Here is a 25,430-nt window from a genome sequence, read left to right as displayed (position 1 = left end):
CCGCAATCTGCTCATCATAACTAATAGGAGACCTATTCAGAGGGATCTCAAGTACAACTGTACTTTTACATGAAATATAAAATCCTATCAAAGCATGCATGACTGACAAATTGTTTGTTATGGGATTCCACACACTTCTTACTTTCTAAATGCTAGGTTGGAGGGTAAATGATTAGACATATTAAAGCAATAATAAAACAAAAAGTGCTGGGAAAAGAAAGTATAAAAAAGTGATTTTTAATAATATTACATTTTAATATATATTGATTTTTTATCTTTTTTTTTTTTTTTTTTTTTGCATAATCGGAAAAGAGAAAAAAAAGAAAGGAAGAGAAAGAAAGAATTTTACCTAGTTTGCATTTTGAGAGTATAGGTATCCGTTTTTTTCTCTGTAATAAAAAAAAAGCATAAACTTTATTGGCAAACAATAATTACTTAAAGTAGAACTCCAGGGTAATACTAAGCTTAAAACTGTACCTTTCCCCCCTTTCTAACACCTATACAAACTACCCAGTAAAACAAAGATGTATATTCTTAGGGTGCTCCAGTCACGTGATCATCTCAGTAGAAGCTGCAGGGTAAAGGAAAGAGAGATCCAACAACAGTTGGAATGCTCGAAAGGTGACGTCACCTATAGGCTTTCTATGGGCCGCTGCTAGCTGTAATGCCGCGTACACACCATCACTTTATGTGATGAAAAAAAATGACGTTTTTAAAAACGTCACTTTAATTGACTGTGTGTGGGGGAAAACGACGTTTTATGTCTTGTAAAAAACGACCAAAAAAAATTGAAGCATGCTTCAATTTTATGTGTCGTTTTTCAAAAGTGCACTTTTTACTTCACAGAAATTGACCGTGTGTAGCAAAAAACTTCGTTTTCTAAGACGTTTTTTCATCCACGCATGCCCAGAAGCTACTTATAAAGCGAGCTTCAATGGAAAAACGTGGTGGAACGTAACCTCGCTTTGCTAGAACATTGTGAGAAAAACGATGGTGTGTAGGCAACTTCGTCTTTGAAAATTGAAGTTTCAAAAACGTCATTTTTTACTTCACAGAAAGTGTCGTTTTTTTTCATCACATAAAGTGATGGTGTGTATGCGGCATTAGAGAAGAGCCAATCACATGACTGGACCAGAGTGTCCTGGGATATTTCTAAAGGTGTCTCAATGCTGTACCTTTTCTGGACCATTACTAAAGGGACTAAGGAGTAACGGCAGGGGGAAGGACGCCCACTCTTTACTGTTCAGTGCTAATGGAGCATCCAACAGCTCCCTATGTCCTATCCAAGTTTGTTCAGCAAAAATATAAAAAAGGCAACCCCTAGGTTGTTCACTGAGCCAGAGAGAATGACTGTTGCTGTGTGCCTTGCTGCCTCTGTACCAACCATAAGGAAGATTTGGTTATTCACATCGGCGTGGGGTAGTGCGGGGGTAGTGCTACACTTAATCTGTATGTGACATGCTCCTGACTTTCTGATTATGTGTACTTTGCAGTATATTACTTATAAACACTGCTGCTCCACTCTGAAAACTGTGTTTTTTATATTATATACCCCATACCACTAATTATCCCAGTATTGTAATATTAATAAAGAGTTATTTATACTACAGGGACTTTCAAATTACACTGTTTTGCTAATAAAGACAAATGTTAACTGAATGTGTATTTTGTATTAAAGCAGACCTTACATTATAATGTCTGGCCTGTTTAACTTTTGGCCCCCACCATCCCTATGTAGAAGAAAAATCTGCGTAACCAGTAAAGAAAAAAAAAATCACACATTTAGAAGAAATCTCAAAAATATATTTACCCTATCAAACCCTAAGGTACAAGCACACCACACATGTAGGCTGGGCCTCAGTGAAGGTACCCGCTGGGGAGAAACCACTCTAAAACAGGGCCTTTATCGCCATAGAAGTTGTATAAAATTTTTTAGAGTTATGACAATCACAATAGTGTTATGGTTATGGCACACTGATAAACAAAACAGCCTCAACTTAGCTCTCAGTAATATGATTCACAGTCAGGTTAGAAAGATTGTCTCTGCTGAAGACGTGGAGGAATCTTGTATGACCACAACTGTACTGGCTGACTTAGGCCTCGTACAGACGACCGGACAGTCCGCTGAAAACGGTCCGCCAGACCGTTTTCAGCGGACATGTCCGCCCGGAGATTTCTGTCTGATGGTTGTACACGTGGTTGTACTCGTGGCGACGATGACGCTGCGACGTGCGCGGCCCTGGAAGTTCAAAGCTTCCACGCATGCGTCGAATCACTTCGACGCATTCGAGGGATGGCGGCCGATCGGACGTGTACGGTGAGTCTGTACAGACGACCGAACATGTCCGACGGACAGGCTTCCAGCGGACATGTTTCTTAGCATGCTAAGAAACATTTGTCCGCTGCAAAACGGTCGGCTGGACAAATGTCCGCTGGAAACCTGTCCGGTCGGCCGTACACACGACCGAACATGTCTGCTGAAACTGGTCTGCGGACCAGTTTCAGCAGACATGTTCGGTCGTGTGTACGAGGCCTTAGAGCAATCCTCAATATGTTCTCCAACACCAAACAGTGTTCCCTGCACTATCCCTACTCACTAGGAACCTTTGCCTACACTAAGCACTGTTCCTAACCAGCAGGTTCCTTTCCCTAACCTGCTACTCACTCAAAGTGCCTGAATGACACGAGAGCCCCTATTTAAAGGCTCCCCCATTAAGGTGGCTGCCTGAATTTTCACAGGAATTTGGTATCAAATCAGACACCTACATTACCAGAGAGGCTGACTGTGTCCATAACGGGACAATTCCCCCTATTGGGCTTGCTCTTCCCTTGTAGCATATGCACAGTGTCACCTATGGAGGGGGAGGGGGGGTTGCCTGCATCTGCCTACACACTGTCACCAAGATTCAGATGATATTTGTTATAGAGAAACAGTTAAATAATACATTTTTTTGCATCTCCGTGCTATTTATTTCCTCCATTCTCTGTCCAGCTACATCCTGTTTACATGCATTCACTATAGCAGTGGCTGCATGTCTTTGCTTGGCATGGACTTTCTGATGGTGATAATGGCAGTACATTCTTGTACAGTTATCTTTGGAATAGTCAATTACAGTTTTCACTGGAGGCACTTGTAAAAAGGTGAACACACAAATAAGGAGATCGGAAACAGGGACAGGGTGTGGCGACCTCGTCTAAGAATAAGGAACATGACAGGATCAGCAGGTATTACTTTAATAAGAGCTATAGATTAAAAAAAAAATCAAAATTACTGATGCTAAAGATTGTAAGCCATTTTAATGAATTGGATTTAACTTATTTACCTTCATTTTAAATAGGTCTGGGGCAGAGTAAAGGTTGTGCTCCCAGCTACCACAAGAAAGTCTGCTTGTAACCACACAGGGTATTGTGACGGGAGTCACTTTGAGCGGGAGGCTTCTGGAACCCAGCTTACATTAAAGAGGTCAGCGCCCCCACTTATGTGTAAGTTTATTAGGGGCACAGGGTGACCGAGAACTCCAGTCGTGTCTGTCCTAACTAGACTCTCAGTGCAACCACACCTGACTCAGCAATATTGTAGGAGTGTCTCATAGACCATTGCTAGAAAGTTTGAGGAGGGGGGAGGGTTTGTTATGTGTTTATTGTTAAGTGACTTTATCCCATTGTTCTTTTGTTTCTGTCTGCCTTTGGAGCAACCTATTAATGGATGTATATTAAGGTGGCCAGATTTGTAAAATGAAATCTGGGGACATATTTTTTTTCTTACTAGTAATGGTGGCAATCAGCGACTCTCTGCCCATTGCGGTCCGCCTCACAGCCTGTCAAGTCTCACTCTCCGGGCCCCGGCTACTACTGGGTGGGGAGCAGAGGAAGATCACTCCGCCAGGGAAGGCAAGGAGATAAACAAACCGAAACTGAAGAAATATTCCCTCTGTCCTGACCAGCACATGATCATCAGAAAGGGGCACAGATAATGGGGAAAAAATACACCCCCCCCCCCCAAGCTAGTAGGAGCGGCGGACAGTCTGCACTGACTGTCATTGAAATTGCCCCAGCCCCTGTTTAAATCCAATCCGGGGACAATACCGGGGACAGACTTGGTCTGGGGACAGTGTCCTCAATCCGGGGACTGTCCCCTGAAACCGGGGATGTCTGGTCACCCTAATATATATGTGGATTAGCTGCTAGAAGGGAGGGAGGATTTCTCCTGAAGCCCTGTCTGTGTGTCTATTGTTACTCAATGTAGCTTTACCCTGCCCTGAGTGATTATGCAAAGAAGGGGGAGTGTCCCCAGAGTGTATATCTCTTTGTGCCTGTGTTTGAATAACACAGTCTTATGTTTCTTACCACCCTAAACTGATATCTCGAGTGACTGGGTGGGCTAAAGAATCTTGGATTGTGCTGCTATTAGGCAAGGGAAGCTTGAGTATGGGGTCTGTCAAATTGGTGGTAAGCAGTGATCATATGTTAAAAATACACTAGCTTTTTTCCACTAACAATACTATTTTAGCTACAAAACAAGGGTGTGTATCCCACCTCAACTAAGCCAACTGGTCTTAAAACCTAACTTTTATTAGTTAACAAATAAAATATTGAAAAAGTGTGTGAAAGAATGTATCGTGTTTTTACTTAAAGGGAGTTACCTCAAAAAATGAAAGATGAGAGATTACCACGGCGGTCCCAATATGACCTGGGGTTTTTAATACTGCAAATATCTTCCCTGCTCCTAGTCTGAACAGGATCTCTATGGATGTATAGTTGAACTATCTGATCTGGTGGCTTTGTGGCAAACTGTCTATCTGCAGGAGGTTACTTCAATTTCGTACCTGTGAATATGATAGATAACCTCACAGATACCTATAAACTGTTTATAGTCTGATAAATAGATATCTTTCAACAGTTCTACAGCTCAGCTCAGATAATTGCACCATTAGTTTTATCTGTAGTAGCTGCTTAGTTTCTTCTATCAAATCTACAGCTCTACTCCAACCAATCTGTCTATATCGGTAGTTCTACAAATGCTACCTTGTTATAGATCATAGGCCCTCTCTAATGACCGCCATTCATCTCTCATAAAAACATACTATACCCCCACTGAAGACATGTATACCCACAACTAAAAACTCCGCAATGAACTAAAAGTCCAAAATAACCTACACGTTTTGCTCAAAAGAAAGCTTTGTCAGGGTTAAAGTGCAAAAAAAAAAAAAAAAAAAAAAAGGAGTGCATAGTGCTCAAAAGTAATGTGGGAGGTGAAAAGGATTATATTCATCCTATGGAAGGGCCCTAAAGAATGTTTTACAGAATTGAACATCAATAAAATTTGTATGTATTTCACTAGTGAGATCCATTATGACAGCATTCTTTTTTTAGATCTCACCATAAAAAGAGATGCAGGTCGAATTATTCAAACCAGAATATATAGAAAACCGAAATCCACAAATGCCTAGTTGCACTGGGATAGTCATCACCCAGGATCTCTGAAACATGGAACCCCCACAGGCCAATTCAGGAGAGAAAAATGAAATTGCTCTTCTGAAGAAGCATTTCTAACTGAAAGTGAACTGTTAGTGAAACGTTTTCGTAAGAGAGGCTACAAAACTTGAGATCTAGGAAATTCATATACTAGAGTGAAATAAGTATCCAGACAGACTCTCCTGGGCCCCAAGGAAAGGAAAATAGATCCCCAATCAGGTATGCGAATTATAGGAACCTATTCAAATCAATCAGGGCAGATTTTCAACATCATTAGACCATATTGGGGGATACTGCATGATGATAACAATTTATGTAAGGTCCTTCCCAAGAATCCCATTATTACTTATAAAAGGGGAAGACACCTGAAATATCTACTAGTGCACAGTCATCTGGATCGAGTCAAACATGACATTCTACCTGGCTGCCTGAACAGCCAAAAGGCTGTTTCAAAAGAGGCCACTGCAAGACTTGCAGATATATCCCCACGACCAAGGAATTCTGTAACCCTAAGAATGATGATATGATTCATTTTTTTATTGTAGCTCTGAACGAGTTATCAATGCTGCTCAATGCCCATCTTCTCGCTTATAAATTGGCAAGACAAATCGCCAATTTAGACGACGTGTCTTGGATCATATAAGTGACATAACTCTAAAAAGAGAGAGAACTCTGGCACAACATATGCGAGAAAGACATAGTGATCAATTATTCCATTTTTTTAATTTTGGTTTATTGAGGAGATTAAACAGGGTCCTCGAAAAGGGGATCTGGACAAAAGTCTGTTAAAAGCAGAGGCAAGATGGATCTTCTGATTGAATTCAATAGCACCTTATGGGTTAAATGAGGGTTTTACTTTTATACCCTTTGTACACAACTAGTATTCAAAATTAAATAGGCCGTGCAGCTGATACCTGGATACCCTGTAAATAAAAGACATATGTATATAAAGACAATAGTTATCTATATGTGTGAATAAATAAGAATTGATTAAATGAAGATAATGGCCTTGTAAAATAATACAAAATAAAATGAAATAAAAAATATTCTTTATGCACTTTTTTGCTATTCTTGAGTTGGTATATAATATTCATATAATATATAGCATATTTATCGGCGTACAACAGGCACAGGCGTATAACACGCACCCTAACTTTAAGAGGGAAGTTTCAGGGAAAAAACTTTCCACAGCCCCCTGCGTATAACACGCAGGTACAGTTTACCCTCTATTTTCAGGGTAAAAAGGTGAGTGTTATACGCCAATAAATACAGTACTTTCTTATTATAGAACTTAGAGTGTCATCTCCTATTTCACCACAAGATGGCATATAATAGCGTTGTGAATCCATGAAGGCGATTTAATTTTTATTATAGAACTTAGCGTGCCTTTTCTTATTTCTCCACAAGATGGCATATAACAGCTTTGCGAATGCAATTACACAATCATGCATATAGATTTGCAATTACGCCAGTATGCAAATTACATCATACGCAGACGTAGCGGCCGTCTTTGAGGAATTGTCTATAAATAGGAGAGAAAACAAATCGGCCATTTTATTATTTGCTATGTGGGGATAATTTTTCACCTCTCACATTACTTTTGTGCACTATGCACTCCTTTTTTTTTTTTTTTTTTTTGCATTTTAACCCTGACAAAGCTTTCTTTTAAGCAAAACATATAGGTTATTTTGAGCTTTTAGTTCATTTGGGGAGTTATTTAGTTGTGGGTGTACATGGCTTCAGTGGGGGTATAGCACCTTGGTTTGATGAGAAATGAATTGCGGTCATTAGAGAGGGCCTATGATCTATAACAAGGTAGCATTTGTAGAACTACCGATATAGACAGATTTAGCCAGATTCACGTAGGCGGGTGCAACGTTAGGCAGGCGTAGCGTATGGCATATACGCTACGCCGCCGTAAGTTAGAGAGGCAAGTGCTGTATTCACAAAGCACTTGCCTCCTAAGTTACGGCGGCGTAGCGTAAATGGGCCGGCCTAAGCGCGCCTAATTCAAATGTGGAACAGGGGGCGTGTTTTATGTAAATGACTGGTGAACCGACGTGATTGACGTTTTTAACGAACGGCGCCGTCCATGGACATATCCCAGTGTGCATTGCTCCAAAGTACGCCGGTTCGGCGTGAACGTAAATTACGTCCAGCCCGATTTGCGTACGAATTACGCAAACAATGTAAAAAGATAGGCTTGTTCCGACGTCCATACCTTGCATGGGCTGCGCCACCTAGGGAGCAGCTTTATCTTTACCCCGGCGTATCTCTTACGTAAACGGCGTTACTAATTGCGCCGGGCGCACGTACGTTTCTGAATCGGCGTATCTAGTCATTTGCATATTCTACACCGAACTCAACAGAAGAGCCACCTAGCGACCAGCGTAAATATGCACCCTAAAATACGACGGCGTAGGAGACTTACGTCGCTCGTATCTTAGCCTAATTTAAGCGTATCTGGTTTCCAGAATACGCTTAAATTTACGGCGGCGTAGATTCAGAGTTACGACGGCGTATCTACTGATACGCCGGCGTAACTCTTTGTGAATCTAGCTAATTGGCTGGAGTAGACCTGTAGATTTGATTGAAGAAACTAAGCAGATACTACAGATAGAACTAATGATACAATTATCTGAGCTGAGCTGTAGAACTGTTGAAAGATATCTATTTATCAGAAAAGTTTATAGGCATCTGTCAGGTTATCTATCCTATCGACAGGCATGATATTGAAGTAGCCTCCTGTAGCTAGACAGTTTGCCGCAAAGCCACCACATCAGATAATTCTACTATACAGCCAGAGAGATGCTGTTCAGACTAGGAGCAGGGAAAATATTAAAAACCCCAGGTCAGATTGGGACCCCCGTGGTAATCTATCATCTTTCCGTTTTTGAGGTGACCCCTTAAAGTAAAAACATGATACATTCTTTTACACACTTTTTCAATATTTTATTTGTGAGCTAATAAAAGTTGCAGTGGATTTGCACAAAGCAGCCTGGATCCTTCTCTTCTCGGGTCCCTCTTTGGTGCTCCTGGCCCCTCCCTCCTGTTGAGTGCCTCCACAGCAAGCATCTTATAGACTCCACAGCTCATTGTAGAGGACCTGTCATGCCCTATTTCTATTACAAGGGATGTTTACAATTTAAAGCGCTCCTTTGCCCGCGTGTTTGCACACAGAAGCGAACGCATACATACATCGTGCCCACATATATACTGTGAATGGCATTCAAACCACACATGTGAGGTATCGCCGTGAACGTTAGAGTGAGAGCAGCAATTCAAACCTGTAAACAAATGTAAAGTGTTACTTATGGAGATTTTTAAGTACCAAAGTTTGGCACCATTCCATAAGTGTGCAATTTTAAAGCGTGGCATTTTAGGTATCTATTTACTCGGCGTAACATTATCTTTCACATTCTACAAAAAAATTCACCTAACTTTATTTTATTTTTTTATTTATGAAACTGATTTTCTTTAACGCATTTGAAAAATTTTTGCGCAAATATTATGTGATATAAAAAGTTGCAATGACGTGATTTTATTCCATAGGGTCTCTGCTAAAAAACATAAAACATGTTTGGGGGTTCTGATTAATTTTCTAGCAAAGAATTATGATTTTTACATGTAGGAGAGGAGTGCCAGAATTGGCCCAGTATGGAAGTGGTTAATGAATGTTTTCAACCAAGCCAAGATGGGGCATATATAATTCAGTCTTACCATCTGCTGTCACCACTGCTTGAAGAATAAATCCATTACATTTCTTTTCAGAAGTTAGCAAAGAATAATAAACGGTCATTACCTAAAACACAAATAAAAAAATGAACACAAGTACTAAAGTCATACAGTGCAATCATTTTATGGCTTGCCCGCTATTTGGGTTTCTGAAAACGGTCATATGCATTATACTGCTATAATCAACTTTACAATAATAACATCATAACCATGTATTGGAACATATAGTACACAACATGTACACCATATTAGCAAATTTTTAAGTGTAGGTAAACCAAGGGCGGACTGACAACTCATGGGGCCCCCGGGCAATAAGAGATTATGGGGCCCCCAGGCAAAAGATTATTGGACCACACAGTATACACATACAGTATACATACACACACACTGAAAAGGTACTGGAGAGGCGGGGCAGCTATGATCTTAGGATTTATTTTTTTAAAACACAGATTTTTACATACTGTCCTTGGTTTTACTGAGGCTGACAACCCTGATGGGGCCCCCTAGTGGCATGGGGCCCTCGGGCAGTGCCGAGTGGCCGAATGGTCAGTCCGCCCCTGAGGTAAACTATTAGCTCTCAAACGCCAAAAAACAATTGTTACTTTGGGCCTTGTGGCTGGTATCAATTGTAGGCCAAAGCTGTATTGTAATCCTTGTTTGACAGACATTTCTTAATTTATGACTGTTATGTAGTTAAAGTGGAACTACATTTCATCTGAGCTCCACAAACCAAAAAAGCTATTTAATTCATTTTAAAAATTCAAAGTAACCCCCCAACCATCCATGTCTCTATGCTTTATTTTGTAGAGAAATCACTTTGAAAAACACCCCCCTAATTTTCCTGGCTGTGGCCATCTTGAGTAAGGGCAGATGATTCATGTAGCATTTTCTTCCTGGAATACATGTGCCCTTAGCTCAGGCATGCAAGCAGAAGAGGATGTGCTTAGCTGAGAAAGCCCCTCCTCCCCTACTGAAGACTCCTGGGATATATGACATCATTTGCCTAGGCCAGAAACCAGAAAAAAAGTTTAAAACAAGTAAATATTAGTAAATATGATATACTTTCCTATCTATTTACTAATGCTAGCAGCATGAGGGTTAAAAATAGTCAATATTGATTGAGAGAGTGAAGTGCCACATTAATGGTATACAGCGAGGTAGTGGAAAAGCAGAATTCTAAATTTGGAAGATATACACCTGTGACACCATGGAATTACAATATAACTACTAAATCAGACTGGGATAACAGACCAGTGCTGTATATAGTATTCATCAGTATGAAAGCAAATACACAGGTACAATGTAATATGAAAAGTGAGTTTCAAAATAGCTTGAAACAATCTTTCCCTTAATGAACTCTAGAAATATTTATATATAGTCAGTTTTAAATATGGGGTTGTGAAATGTAGTTGTGCTTTATAATGTCATAAGAGCTGTGGAAATCATATAAAAAAGGAACACCTTGCAATGCATCGCCAACTCAAAATGGAAGCTTACCGTTACAGTACACTCTCCACGTCCTGTTATATTAAAAGTGAGATCTCTGTTTCCCGGAATCTGAAACAAATGAAACATTACTTCATGCCTTGCACCCAAGACAATTAGGTAGATTCAGGTAGGGGCGCGCTAATTTGCGGCGGCGTAGCCTAGCGTGTTTACACTACGCCGCCTTAAGTAAGAGAGGCAAGTACATGATTCTCAAAGCACTTACCTCCTTACTTAGGGCGGCGTAGTGTAAACGCGGCGGGCGTAAGGGCGCCTAATTCAAATGGGTTGGAGGGGGGCGTGTTTAATGGCAATGAGGCTTGACCTCACGTTTTTGACATTTTTTGGCTACTGCGCATGCGCCGTGCGCCTACATTTCCCAGTGCGCATTGCGGCTAAGTACGCCGTACGGGCCTATTGATTTAGACGTGGACGTAAACTACGTAAATCCCGATTCGCGGATGACTTACGCAAACGACATAAAAATTTCGAATTTTGCGGCAGGAACGGTGGCCATACTTGACATTACTATTCCACTAGGGCCTAGCTCTAACTTTACGCGGCCTATCTCTTACGTAAACGGCGTAAAAGTACTGCATCGGCCTGGCGTACGTTCGTGAATCGGCGTATCCCCTCATTTACATATTCTACGCCGACCGCAAAGGAAGCGCCACCTAGCGGCCATCCAAAATATTGCAATCTAAGATAGGATGGCGCAAGCCGTCGTATCTTAGATATGTTTAATCTCTGTTTGAGCATACGCTTAAACATAGGTCGGCTTAGATTCTGAGTTAGGTCGGCTTATCTACTGATAGGCCGGCCTAACTCTTTCTGAATCTACCTAAATATGTTCATTACTTATGGTACTTAACCATATATTCAGCCCTATATACCATGGACAGTAGGCTTATTCTTTGTCCAGGTTAACTCACACTATGATTTTTTTTCCCCTATGTAATTGTTTAAGTACAATTTCTCTTTATGTTTGCACCAGGTTGTCTTATTCAGTAGGCTTAAGGCCTCTTTCAAAGTCCCTTATTAAAGTGGGCTCCCAGATTCCGATAAGCCGCCCACCTGCAGAACCCAACAACCAAAGGCCAGGGTTGGTAATGTCGTTTCGCCCAAGGGAGCTAACCTGCCGCAGTACAACTGCTGCGGCTGGTTGGGAAGGGGGTTAAATAAAATATGAAAACTCAGGGTACTGTAATATAACAAGTAACTTTAGAAACTGTTGGGTAAAAGAACAGTGCTGAGCTGTTGCTGGAAATGACTAAAAGATGTAGAAATGAACCACTAAAATCGCAAAGTAGCATAAATAGTACAAATAATACAAGTGCAAGTGACAGATAATGAATGTGCAATAGATTGGTACATACAGTATTAGTGAACTCAAAATACTGCTTGAATGAAAAAACCTACTGAAAGGTAACAAAATAGTCCTCTGAAGGGTAATGACGTGCAAAAAACATGCAAAAAAACATAAACTAAATGATTATAGAACACAATTAAGGTATAGAGTGATTGTCACGTAAATGTGCACAGGGTGTGCTTGGGTGAAACGTAATGGGTCTTTGAATGTGACAATAAAATTTCAAATCCAGGTGGGTGAACAAGGTAACACATAAGTAGTGATGGATGTGGGGTGATGACTCTTCTGTGTCTTCCCCTGAGGTGATAGGTAGCAAGGAAGTAAGGGAATCCCAAAATAGTGTAGTATGTTTGGTAAAAGATAACATTTATTGTATAAAACAACAGTGGGTACTCACATTAAAAAGTAAACAAATCCTCGAGTGCCAAGCTCGCCTGCGTCACTTCCAGTGCCTGTACGTCCCTACATGTATCGTCACAGTCACGTGACTTCATCAGGGGTCACATGACTTCCAGTGCTTTGTAGCAGTTGATTTGTCCCATAGTAGCGCGTGAATACCCCTCATACCTATAGCAACTGTTATAACATTTCGATTTTGATAGAGCCAAGAGAGCTGCTGCTCTCAGGTACATCACTGGATCGATATCAGGCTCAGGTAAGTATAAGGGGGAGGGTGGCTGGAGGGGAGATACATGCAGAAGTTTTTTAATATATAAAATGCATTAAAGTGGTTGTAAAGGCAGAAGGTTTTTTTTATCTTAATGCATTCTATGTGCAGTCTTCTGTGTGTAGCAGCCCCTCAGCCCCCCTAATACTTACCTGAGCCCATTTTGATCCAGCGATGTTGCACGAGAGACTCAACTCTGTCCAGGACTCTCCCTCCTTATTGGCTGAGACAGCAGCGAAGCGCCAAAGAGGGACCCGAGAAGAGGAAGATCTGGACAGAGCAGGTAAGAATAACATGTTTATTATTTTTAAACAAAAGAAAATTACTTTAACGTCCATCGACCCTGTCAGAGGACCAGGAGGTATACAGACGGCTGACGTGTTTCAAGGGCGAACCCTCTTCATCAGAGCCAGCAGATCATCCATTATTTTTGGCTCTGATGAAGAGGATTCACCTTTGAAATGAGTCAGCCCTTTGTATACCTCCTGGTCCTCTGGCAGGGCCAATGGACGTTAGGAGACCTTCATGCAGTGGCGGACACTCGTTGTGACACGTGTTTATATCAATCACATTTGTGAGTATATATTGCTCTTTTAGAGCCGGTTCACACAGGGGCGGCACGACTTCGGGGGCGACTCGGCCAGGCGACATGAAGACGACATCTAAGGCCCCGTACAGACGACCGAACACGTCTGCTGAAACTGGTCCGCGGACCAGTTTCAGCAGACATGTTCGGTCGTCTGTACAGCCGAGCGGACAGGATTCCAGCGCACATTTGCCCGCCGGGCCTTTTTCGAGCGGGCAAATATTTCTAAACATGTTTAGAAACATGCCCGCTGGAATCTTGTCCGTCGGACATGTTCGGTCATCTGTACAGACCTACCATACATGTCCGAGCGGCCGCCATACCTCGCATGTGTCGAATGACTTTGACGCATGCATGAAAGCATTGAACTGCCAGGGCCGCGCACGTCGCCGCGGCCTCGTCGCCGCGTATCGAGTACGCGCGGATTTCTGTATGATGGTGTGTACAGCCATCATACAGAAATCTCCGGGCAGACATGTACGCTGAAAACGGTCTGGCGGACCGTTTTCATCGTACATGTTTGCCCGTCTGTACGAGGCCTAAGGCGACTTGCAAAATGACTTCTGTATAGAAGTCAATGCAGGTCGCCCCGTTTTGCCCCCGAAGTAGTACAAGAACCTTTTTCTAAGTCGGAGCGACTTGCGTCGCTCCTATTAGAACGGTTCTATTCACTAGAATGGGACGCGACTTGTCAGGCGGCTGCGTCACCTGACGAGTCGCCCCAGTGTGAACCGGGTCTTAATCTTTTCAATAAATATTGTGGTAATGCACTAGGTCGTGTGCCTTTCTCTTTCGTTCTGACTCATTTGTCTGAAAAGGACTCTTTTGTAAAGCTCTACCCTCTTGTATCAATGATGGGCCCCCACTAAAAAGTCACTAAACATATACATGACTGTTGAATTCCAAGGCAGGATCATCTAGCACCTACCTTATTTGTTCTTTCCAAATATGCGTCCTTGTTTAGAATAGTATATTCCAGAGGGTCTGCTCTTCCTTCTACAACTAGTTGTACATTCAAATTTACATCTGTATCAGGGGCAACATCAGTTTTGTATTGAGTTAGGGCTTGCAGCGCTACAATAGTGGCCTAAAATTGGGAAAAAGGTAAGGTGTGCTGTTAAAAATGAAAGTATTTCTGTAATATGCTGACTGGTGCTCTAAAATATAAAGAAATTGTTAAATATGTGAGAAAAGAGCACACAGTTAAATATACACTCACCGGCCACTTTATTAGGTACACCTTGCTAGTACCGGTTTGGACCCCTTTTTGCCTTCAGAACTGACTTTATTCGTCCTGGCATAGATTCAACAAGGTGTTGGAAACATTCCTCAAAGATTTTGGGCCATATTGACATGATAGCATCATGCAGTTGCTGCAGATTTGTCGGCTGCACATCCATGATGCCAATCTCCTATTCCACCACATCCCAAAGGTGCTCTATTGGATTGAGATCTGGTGACTGGAGGCCATTGGAGTAAAGTGAAATCAATGTCATGTTCAAGAAACCAGTGGTGAGAAGATTTGAGCTTTGTGACATGATGCATTATCCTGCTGGAAGGAGCCATTAGAAGATGGGTACACTGTAGTCATAAAGCAGTGGTTCTCAACCTGGGGTCAATTTGCCAGGGGTCACCAAATCCTAGGCTGTTCCTGAAGCCCGCACTGCTCTCCCATCCTTTTTTGCGGCCACCCTGCTGGGCTGTTCCTGGAGCCTGTGGCCACCCGCTCAGCCTCTTCACATTCAGTTTACATCACGTCTGGGGGGCAGAGACTAGAGGTCAGCTGACTGCTGAGGAATGTGAAGTGGGAGGGGCTGGAGGAGACCCTATATACTGATTTTGGCATAGGTGTCACTGCTACAAGACACCACAAAGTCAGAGACTCAGTGAGTAACACTACCTGTGATTATAGTTGCCATTTAAAGTCCCCACTACAGTTTTCTGATCAGCAGATGACCTTGATCAAGAGCACCTAAGTTGGCTGAACAAAACTGTCACTGTTCCTACCCCCCGCCAGCACTGCCACTCATCCGATTCCCCCCCGAGGAGTAAGAGAAAGAATAAAAATTGAGAGTTGATAGAAGGGAAAGGAAAAAAGGGGGAGGAACAAAGAAAAAAGGAGAAAGAACAAGAAAGAGGGATGGGGGAAAGAAAAGCAAGTAATTAGGATAGAGAGAGATAAAAGAGAAAGAAAGAAGAACCAAGAGAAAGAGTGGTACATCCAAAAATGTACCATAAGGGGTTTTAATACTGTATGAGTGGAAGGGACTCTCAGGGAGCGCTAAATGTCCGGTTAGGGGCACACATTACTTGTCTTGCCTTGGGTGCTGACAACACACTATACGAAAATAATTTTACTGTTAGGGGTCTCCACAACTTGGGAAATTTTATCAAGGGGTCACGGCACTGAAAAGGTTGAAAACCACTGTCATAAAGGGATGGACATGGTCAGCAGCAATACTCAGGTAGGCTGTGGTGTTTAAACGATGCTCAATTGGTACTAAGGGGCCCAAAGTGTGCCAAGAAAATATCCCCCACACCAATACACCACCAGCCTGAACCGTGCTGTCCTGTTGTTTACGCCAAATTCTGACCCTACAATCTGAATGTCGCAGCTGAAATCGAGACTCATCAGAACAGGCAACATTTTTCCAATCTTCCATTGTCCAATTTTGGTGAGCCTGTGCGAAATTAAGCCTCAATTTCCTGTTATTAGCTGACAGGAGTGGCACCCGGTGTTGTTTTCTGCTTCTGTAGCCCATTTGCATCAAGGTTCGATGTGTTGTGCATTCAGAGATGGTATTCTGCATACTTTGGTTGTAAAGCGTGGTTGTTTAAATACCTGTTGCCTTTCTATCTTGAACCAGTCTGCCCATTCTCTTCTGCCCTCTGATATCAACTAGGCATTTTCATCTACACAACTGCCACTCACTGGATATTTTCTCTTTTTGAGATCATTCTCTGTAAACCACATTCAAAGTCACTTAAATCTCCTTTCTTCCCCATTCTGATGCTGGGTTTGAACTTCAGAAATTCAGCTTCACCACATCTAGATGCCAAAATGCATGGAGTTGCTGCCATGTGATTGGCTGATTAGCAATTTGTATTACCAAGCAATTGAACAGGTGTACCTAATAAAGTGGCCGGTGAGTGTATGTGTGTGGGGTCAGTATGTTAGTATGTGATCAGATGTTGACATAGCCTCTTAGTAAATTTTATATGTTGACATAGCCTCTTAGTAAATTTTGTTTCAAATAATCAGGGAAACTAACATAGAATTGTCGAAGAACAAGCCTGCATGGCTCTTCTAAATTTAGAACATGGAGCAAATGCTGCTCTTAATTAACAATGTTTTAATTAGGACCATTTAATTCTCTGTGGTAGTGACAGTTATAGCACACAGCGCAAAGAATAAAAAGCTGGCGCTGTATGCTTAAATTTCTCTGCCCACCCCCCACCTCCCACTCGGCTCAGAGAAGGAGGGTGTTAACCCTGCTAGCTCTGCTCATGTAGTGTAATCGCTGCACGGGTAGAAACAGGGATGTGAGCTGTCTACTGACTTACTACAGGTCACACCTGGTGGGAATCTGCAGCAGTTTTCTATATGGAAAACTGCCGTATTTCCTTTGTTAATCAGGAGCAGACCTGCACTAGTCTCTGAAATAGAAACTGGTGCAGGTGGTGCAGATTGCTTCAACCACGCTGGTACTATACATTTAATTTGCATTAACTCAGGCAGGCCCTTGCACTACATAGAGGATGCTAGGTCCAAATAAAATTGTACAATGAGATTGTATAGAGTCTTTCACCCATTGTTGTTTGTGTTAATTAACCCTGCTATTTTTGAAGGAGTTCTGTGTTGATGTTTATGATAATGTATATTGTATAGTCGGTGAGCTAGGAGATGTGAAGTGTACCCTAAAAGGTCATATCTCTCAGCCACCTAGTCTGGGTAAATTATTTAGTAAACTAGCTCATGTTAATTAGGTTTCTGGTTACAGTTTGTTTTGTAAGCCTGTTGTATATATTTGTGTGTCATCTCAAATAAATCAGTTTTTGTTCAGCAACCAAACAAGTATTGTCTTGTGTTGTTGTCAGCGGTTGGAATATCTGACATCTATATTCAGATTGGAAGGAAGCTGTATATGACGAAAGCACTCAAGCGGAGTGTGGGACGTTTCATTACAATAGTTAAGTGGCTTAAGAAAATAAACAATTAGAATACAGGCAGTCTCCATGTTACAAACATTCAACTTACATACGACTCATAATTAAGAATGGAGGCAGCGTGACGTCACGATGGCTCCGAAAACCACTGACTGGCCATCTTGCTGCTCACTGCATGCTGTCAGCTACTGTCTGACGGACCTGTCAGAAATTCCACCTCACTGTATGGCCAGTTAACTTTTCTCTATGCTATCCAAAACGTAAAAATATTTTTTTGGGGCATGAGTTATTCTTAAAAAAATTACCTGTTTCAACCTACATACAAATTCAACTTAAGAACAAACCTACAGAACCTGTATTGTTCGGAAACCCAGGGACTGCCTGTGTATATTTGTAAAGGCATTCTTAGTTTACAGAATTTCTTTAAACCTTCCTAAAACCTTTGCACATTATACGGTACACCCGGCTACTGTCTGGAGAAGTCTGGGCAGAAGTGGTTGTTACAGACCCGCTGTATGACCTTCCCTTGCCTGGTACCAGCACGATCCAAGATCCCTCAGCTCACCCAGTCACTTGTCGAGACAGCAGTGTAGGCTCAATAAAAGCATACTACTTTATTTGAAGATCAGACACACGTATATATCTCTGGAGACAATCCCCTCTTCTTGATGGCATAGAGACACAGGGTGGAATAAACTTAACATCCAATAACATCAGTCACAGGTACATTTAAACTTTTCAACACATCTATAAACAAAATCTGGGCATGCAGCCAACAACTAGTGGTACTGAAACATTTAACCTTTCAACAACTATTTAAAATGTTAACTGGGCACGCAGATCACTTCTTACAAGGAGAGACCTGTTAACCACTTAAGGACCCCCTACTGACGATATACGTTGGCAGAATGGCATGGCTGGGCACAATCACGTACCTGTACGTGTCTCTTTAAGGCCCAGCTGTGGGGTCGCAAATCGCCGTGACCGTGCCCACGGGACCCGATCACCGCCGATGTCCCGCGATCGGTCACCGGAGCTGAAGAATGGGGAGAGGTGTGTGTAAACACACCTTCCCCGTTCTTCATTGTGGCAGTGTCAGTGATCGTCTGTTCCCTGATATAGGGAAAGACGATCACTGAAGTCACATGTCCAGCCCCGCCCCCCTACTGTTAGAAACACATATGAGGTCACACTTAACCCTTACAGTGCCCCCTAGGGGTTAACTCCTAAACTGCAATTGTCATTTTCACAGTAATCAGTGCTTTTTTATAGCACTTTTTCCTCTGAAAATGACAATGGTCCCAAAAATGTGTCAAAATTGTCCGATGTGTCCGCCATAATGTCGCAGTCACGAAAAAAATCGCTGATCGCCGCCATTAGTAGTAAAAAAATAAAAAAATGTAATAAAACTATCCCCTATTTTGTAAACATTATACAAAACGTTATACAAAACGCAGACCAATCGATAAACGCTTATTGCGATTTTTTTTTACCAAAAATAGGTAGAAGAATACGTATCGGCCAAAACTGAGGAAAAGAAAACGTTTTTTTATATATTTCTTTATATATTTTTTATATATTTTTGGGGGATATTTATTATAGCAAAAAGTAAAAAATATTGAATTTTTTTCAAAATTGTCGCTCTATTTTTGTTTATAGTGCAAAAAGTAAAAACCGCAGAGGTGATCAAATACCACCAAAAGAAAGCAATTGTCAGTTAAAGCGACGCAGTGCCGAATCGCAAAAAGGGGCAAGGTCCTTAACCTGCATAATGGTCCGGGTCTTAAGTGGTTAAAGGAGCTTCTCTCCCATGACTTGGGCATGCGTGCCTGCACACCGTTCAAATGTTCAGTGTCAGTGTTCTAATCATAGTGTAAACAACCTGGCTGGTTCAGGGGTAAAATTAAATGCTGAGTCAAGTCAGTGTGGTTGTACTGTGAGTCTGATTAGTGCAGATCAGACTGGGTTTCTCAGGTCACCCTGTGCCCCTAATAGACACATGGTCACTTACACATAAGAGGGGCCTGGGTAAGTCCCCGCCCAAATTGACTCCCATCACAGTGTTTTTCATGGAAAAATTGTGGCCAAAAAGCCATACCTCTGACATGGAAGCAAGGCTAAGTGACTTAACTTTACACAAAAACATAGGAACTGAGGTGCAGAAAAATGGCAGCAGGTGCTCTGAACTGATGAGTCACAATTTTAAATATTTGGCTGCAGCAGGAGGTAATTTGTTCGCCAAAGGGCTGGAGAGCGGTACAATAAAAAGTATCTGCAGGCATCAGTGAAGCATTATGGAGGTTTCTTGCAAATTTGAGCTTGCTGTTCCGCAAATGAAGTTGGAGATTTGGTCGGGATCAATGGTGTCCCCAATGCTGAGAAATACAGGCGCATATTTATCCATAATGCCTTACCATCAGGGAGGCGTGTGATTGGCCCGAAATGTATTCTGCAGCAGCACAACGATCCCAAACATACAGTCAATGACTGTCTTTAGCATAAAGAGGAGCAAGGAGTCTGGGAAGTAATGGTTTGGCCCCACAGAGCCCTGATCTCAACATCATCAACGTACAGTACCTGCCAAGCTTCTTCAAAGACTGTGTGCAAGTGTACTACCTTGAAGAATTTATGCTGTTCTGAAGGCAAAGGGTGGCCACGACAAATATTGATTTGATTTGAATTTCTCTTCTGTGCATTGACTTTTAATTTTGTTAATTGATAAAAAATAAACTATTAACACATCTATTTCTAAAAGCATTCTTAATTTATAGCATTTTGTTTTAAATATACAGTTGCAAGAACAAGTATGTGAACCCTTTTGGAATGATATGGATTTCTGCACAAATTGGTCATAAAATTTGATCTGATCTTCATCTAAGGCCTCGTACAGACGGGCAAACATGTACGATGAAAACGGTCCGCCGGACCGTTTTCAGCGTACATGCCCGCCCGGAGATTTCTGTATGGTGGCTGTACACACCATCATACAGAAATCCGCGCGTACACGTGCGCGGCCCTGGCAGTTCAATGCTTCCACGCATGAGTCAAAGTCATTCGACGCATGCGAGGGATGGCGGCCGCTCGGACATGTACGGTAAGTCTGTACAGACGACCAAACATATCCGACGGACAGGATTCCAGCAGGCATGTTTCTAAGCAAGTTTAGAAACATTTGCCCGCTCGAAAACGGTCTGGCGGGCAAATGTACGCTGGAATCCTGTCCGCTCGGCTGTACAGACGACCGAACATGTCTGCTGAAACTGGTCCGCGTGTGTACGGGGCCTAAGTCACAACAATAGACAATCACAGTCTGCTTAAACTAGAAACACAAATAATTAAATGTTACCATGTTTTTATTGAACACACCATGTAAACATTCACAGTGCAGGTGGAAAAGGTATGTAAACCCTTGGATTTAATAACTGGTTGAACCTCCTTATGGCAGCAATAACTTCAACCAAACGTTTCCTCTAGTTGCAGACCGGACTGCACAACGGTCAGGAGTAATTCTTGACCATTCCTCTTTACAGAACTGTTTCAGTTCAGCAATATTCTTGGGATGTCTGGTGTGATTTGCTTTCTTGAGGTCATGCCACAGCATCTCAATCGAGTTGAGGTCAGGATTCTGACTGGGCCACTCCAAAAGGCGTATTTTCTTCTGTTTAAGCCATTCTGTTGTTGATTTACTTCTATGCTTTGGGTCGTTGTCCTGTTGCAACACCCATCTTCTGTTGAGCTCCAGCTGGTGGACAGATGGCCTTATGTTCTCATGCAAAATGTCTTAATAAACTTGGGAATTAATTTTTCCTTCGATGATAGCAATCTGTCCAGGCCCTTATGCAGCAAAGCAGCCCCAAACCATGATGCCCCCACCACCATACTTCACAGTTGGGATGAGGTTTTGATGTTGGTGTGCTGTGCCTCTTTTTCTCCACACCTAGTGTTGTGTGTTTCTTCCAAACAACTCAACTTTGGTTTCATCTGTCCACAGAATATTTTGCTAGTACTGCTGTGGAACATCCAGGTGCTCTTGTGCAAACTGTAAACGTGCAGCAATGTTTTTTTTGGACAGCAGTGGCTTCCTCTGTGGTATCCTCCCATTAAATCCATTCTAGTTTAGTGTTTTACATATCGTAGATTCGCTAACAGGGATGTTAGCTAATGCCAGAGACTTTTGTAAGTCTTTAGCTGACACTCTAGGATTTTTCTTCACCTCATTGAGCAGTCTGCGCTGTGCTCTTGCAGTCATCTTTACAGGACGGACACTCCTAGGGAGAGTAGCAGCGGTGCTGAACTTTCTCCATTTATAGACAATTTGTCTTACCGTGGACTGATGAACAGCAAGGCTTTTGGAGATACTTTTATAACCCTTTCCAGCTTTATGCAAGTCAACAATTCTTAACCGTAGGTCTTCTGAGAGCTCTTTTGTGCGAGGCATCATTCACATCAGGCAATGCTTCTTGTGAAAAGTAAACCCAGAACTGGTGTGTGTTTTTTATATGGCAGGGCAGCTGTAACCAACACCTCCAATCTCATCTCATTGATTGGACTCCAGTTGCCTGACACCTCACTCCAATTAGCTCTTGGAGATGTCATTAGTCTAGGGGTTCACATACTTTTTCCACCTGCACTGTGAATGTTTACATGGTGTGTTCAATAAAAACATGGTAACGTTTAATTCTTTGTGTGTTATTAGTTTAAGTAGACTGTGATTGTCTATTGTTGTGACTTAACCACTACAGATCCGCGCTATAGACAAAATACGTCTGCAGCGCGGACCTGAAGTGCCGAGTGGACGTCCTCTTGTTGACATTACCCGCGCGTGCCGCTGGGGGGCGCGCAGCGGGTAAACACTGTCCCGGCGCATCGTTGGGAAGCCGATGCGTGTACCTGGCGGCCGCGATGTCTGCCGGGTACACGCGATCGGTGGGAACACAGCAGGGACGTGGAGCTCTGTGTGTAAACACAGAGCTCCACGTGCTGTTAGAGGAGAGGAGACCGATCTGTGTCCCTTGTACATAGGGACACAGCATCGGTCACCTCCCCCAGTCACCCCCCACACAGTTAGAACACACCCAGGGAATACATTTAACCCCTTCCTCACCCCCTAGTGTTAACTCCTTCACTGCCAGTCACATTTATACAGTAATTAGTGCATTTTTAAATGTGAATGGTTCCAAAACTGTGTGAAAAGTGTCCGATATGTCCGCCGTAATATCGCAATATCGCAGGCTTGACAAAAAAAATCGCAGATCGCCGCCATTACTACTAAAAAATAAAAAATAAATCATAAATCTATCCCCTATTTTGTAGGCGCTATAACTTTTGCGCAAACCAATCAATAAACGCTTATTGAGATTTTTTTTAACAAAAATATGTAGAAGAATACTTATCGGCCTAAACCGAGGGGAATTTTTTTTTATTTTTATTTTTTAAATGGAATATTATTATAACAAAAAGTAAAAAAAAAATTTCTGTCTTTTTCTGTTTATAGCTCAAAAAAAAAATCGCAGAGATGATCAAATACCACCAAAAGAAAGCTCTATGTGTGGGGAAAAAACGATAAAAATATAATTTGGGTACCGTGTTGTATGACCGCGCAATTGTCATTCAAAATGCGTCAGCGCTGAAAGCTGAAAATTGGTCTGGACACGAAGGGGGTTTAAGTGCCCAGTAATGAAGTGGTTAAAGATCAGATCACATTTTATGACCGATTTGTGCAGAAATTCATATAATTTTTCTTGCAAATATATATAAATGATTTATTTATTCATTTTCTTTTGATGTCATTTCAAAAATTCATCAATATAAGATGACTATTTATTAATGAAAAGTCACCTGTGTAGAATCGTAGCCTCCTCCAAAACTCCTTATGCCTACAAGCCAATTGGCTATTTTCTGGGCTTGCTCATATTTTCTCAGTTTCAGTTTCTGAAGTAGGGCATAGCCAGTAGCTTCCACAGTATATAAACCTGATTTCTCAACTACCCAGACAGTACCAGCTTAAAAAAAAAAAAGCCAAAAACAGAGAAACGTTAGTTTAATTACTTAGATGGAATGATCAACTCATTTATGGTATAATAGAGTATATCTATGAAAGCAAATACATAGGCAACTTAGCATGTCTGCTTCCCAAGCATAAAGTCCTTATATAACCTGAGAAGAAAAGGTAAATTGTGACTGTGCAGTTATTTGCTAGTTTATTAAAAACAAATTAGCTGAGAAAAGTAAAGTGTATTCTTCACTAAGAGGATGCATTAAAGGGAATGTTTTGTGCTTTTGTTTATATTTTGTTTCTTGAATTATTAGGCCCCATGCACAGTGGGAATTTAGTATTATGCATGAGGCTCTGGAGTTTAGTTGCAGGTAGAACTCACAGGCACACCATCCAGCTTCGTTGCCTGAAGCCTGTCAAACTTTATAAAGGGCCACCAGCCGCTGCGGCTCTATGGGACTAGTCAGTGCATCTAGCTATAAGACCATTTAGGGCAATATGCGCCCAAGTATGAAAGTTTGTAACAAAAAAAGTGTTCATTCCAAGCATGCATCCTTTGGTACTTACCACCCTAAACTAGTACTGCTAGGTTCTACGGGGCTGGGTGGTGCATCTAATGGCATGAACATTTAAGCTCTCTGTGCCCTCTGCCCACAGCTAAATGCCACAGTCTCATAAATTGAGGCAAAATGCCCAGTGTGTATGGTCAGGGATGAATAATTAGAAATGTAAGACATTTTTTGACAGGTTATTATGAAATACTTCAAATAAATATTCATATTCATTAAAAATGCATTTTCATTTTCAACCAAAGAAGTGGAACTTGTTCAGTTCCCTTTCACATTTGTCCTGTACTTCCTTAGCTCCTCAAGCTGACATTTACACTCCCCAAGAATGTGACAGAACAGTAACTCAACCATGGCTTCATTGGATGTTTCAATATCAGTATGGATGTCACATCACTTCCTCAAATTCAATCTTTATAAAACTGAGCTTGTAATATTTCCTCCTCCCCTATCCACTCCCAATGACTTTACTATTAACATCAAGGGCACAACCATTGGTCCCTCCACACATGCCAGGGTGCTCGGTATAATCATAGACTCTGACCTCTCCTTCAGCTCCCACATCTAATCACTAGTTAAATCTTGCCACCTCAACCTCCGCAACATTTCAAGAATTCACCCCCTTCTGACTAATGACACCACAAAACAATGTATTCACTCCTTGGTTATATCCCGCCTTGACTACTGCAACTCCCTCCTAACTGGTCTACCTTTACACACGCTATCCACCTTTAGTCTATTATGAATGCTTATACACTTTTCTAACCGATTTGTGACTGCTGCCCCTTCCTGACAATTTCTTAATGGGCTTCCACTAGTCAAACGTATAAAATTCAAAATACTAACCACAACCTACAATGCCATCCACAACATCACCCCCAGTTATATCACCAACCTCATCTGCACATATTGCCCAAATTGTCCTCTCTGCTCTTCCTAGCACGTCATTCACAATTTGTCAAATTTGGGCTGCTGTCATTCCAGAAATGTCCTGTAGGTCAGTCTGTGCTCCAGGGGTGTTGTTTTCACCCCTGGGCGACAGGTGGCGCTAGAGGGGTTCTGGCAGAGCCACTTTTCCCCAGCAGCCAATTAGAGGAGTTTTCCCTCGCGGAGCATGCTGGGGAGGGGTATATCTGGGGCAGACGCCATCTTTATTGGTTCTTCCCGCGGGTTACAGGTTACAGGTGCGGCATCCACCTTTAGGGTGCGCGCATCCAACGGACCCCGGTGATGGCCTTCCAGGCTGGGGTCAAATGCTACGCGGAGTTCTATATTGCTGGGTCCCCCGCTTTACTGACAAGATCCCAGGCCAGGAGCCGTTCGATTGGGGGGGGGGTCGGCTTGAGGGGAGCCCGGAGGCAGGTTATCCAACAGAGCTTGAACGA

The 25,430-nt window shown here is 42.1% G+C and overlaps 1 protein-coding gene across 2 annotated transcripts in view; it reads right to left on the bottom strand.

The window, feature by feature from the left end:
• LOC120917126 (complement C3-like) overlaps positions 1 to 25,430 on the bottom strand; it is a 284,580-nt gene that overhangs the window by 27,448 nt on the left and 231,702 nt on the right. For both annotated transcript variants that reach the window (XM_040328185.1, XM_040328194.1), the window contains exons 29-33: positions 23,323 to 23,486; positions 14,246 to 14,404; positions 10,708 to 10,767; positions 9,196 to 9,277; positions 350 to 389 (exon numbers count right to left, since the gene is read on the bottom strand). In XM_040328185.1, coding sequence (XP_040184119.1) covers positions 350 to 389; positions 9,196 to 9,277; positions 10,708 to 10,767; positions 14,246 to 14,404; positions 23,323 to 23,486 — 505 coding nt within the window. The remainder of the gene's footprint in view (positions 1 to 349; positions 390 to 9,195; positions 9,278 to 10,707; positions 10,768 to 14,245; positions 14,405 to 23,322; positions 23,487 to 25,430) is intronic.

The sequence above is a fragment of the Rana temporaria genome, chromosome 1, assembly GCF_905171775.1.
Source record: "Rana temporaria chromosome 1, aRanTem1.1, whole genome shotgun sequence".
Lineage (NCBI taxonomy): Eukaryota > Metazoa > Chordata > Amphibia > Anura > Ranidae > Rana > Rana temporaria.
This window is presented reverse-complemented; position numbering and strand designations above follow the sequence as displayed.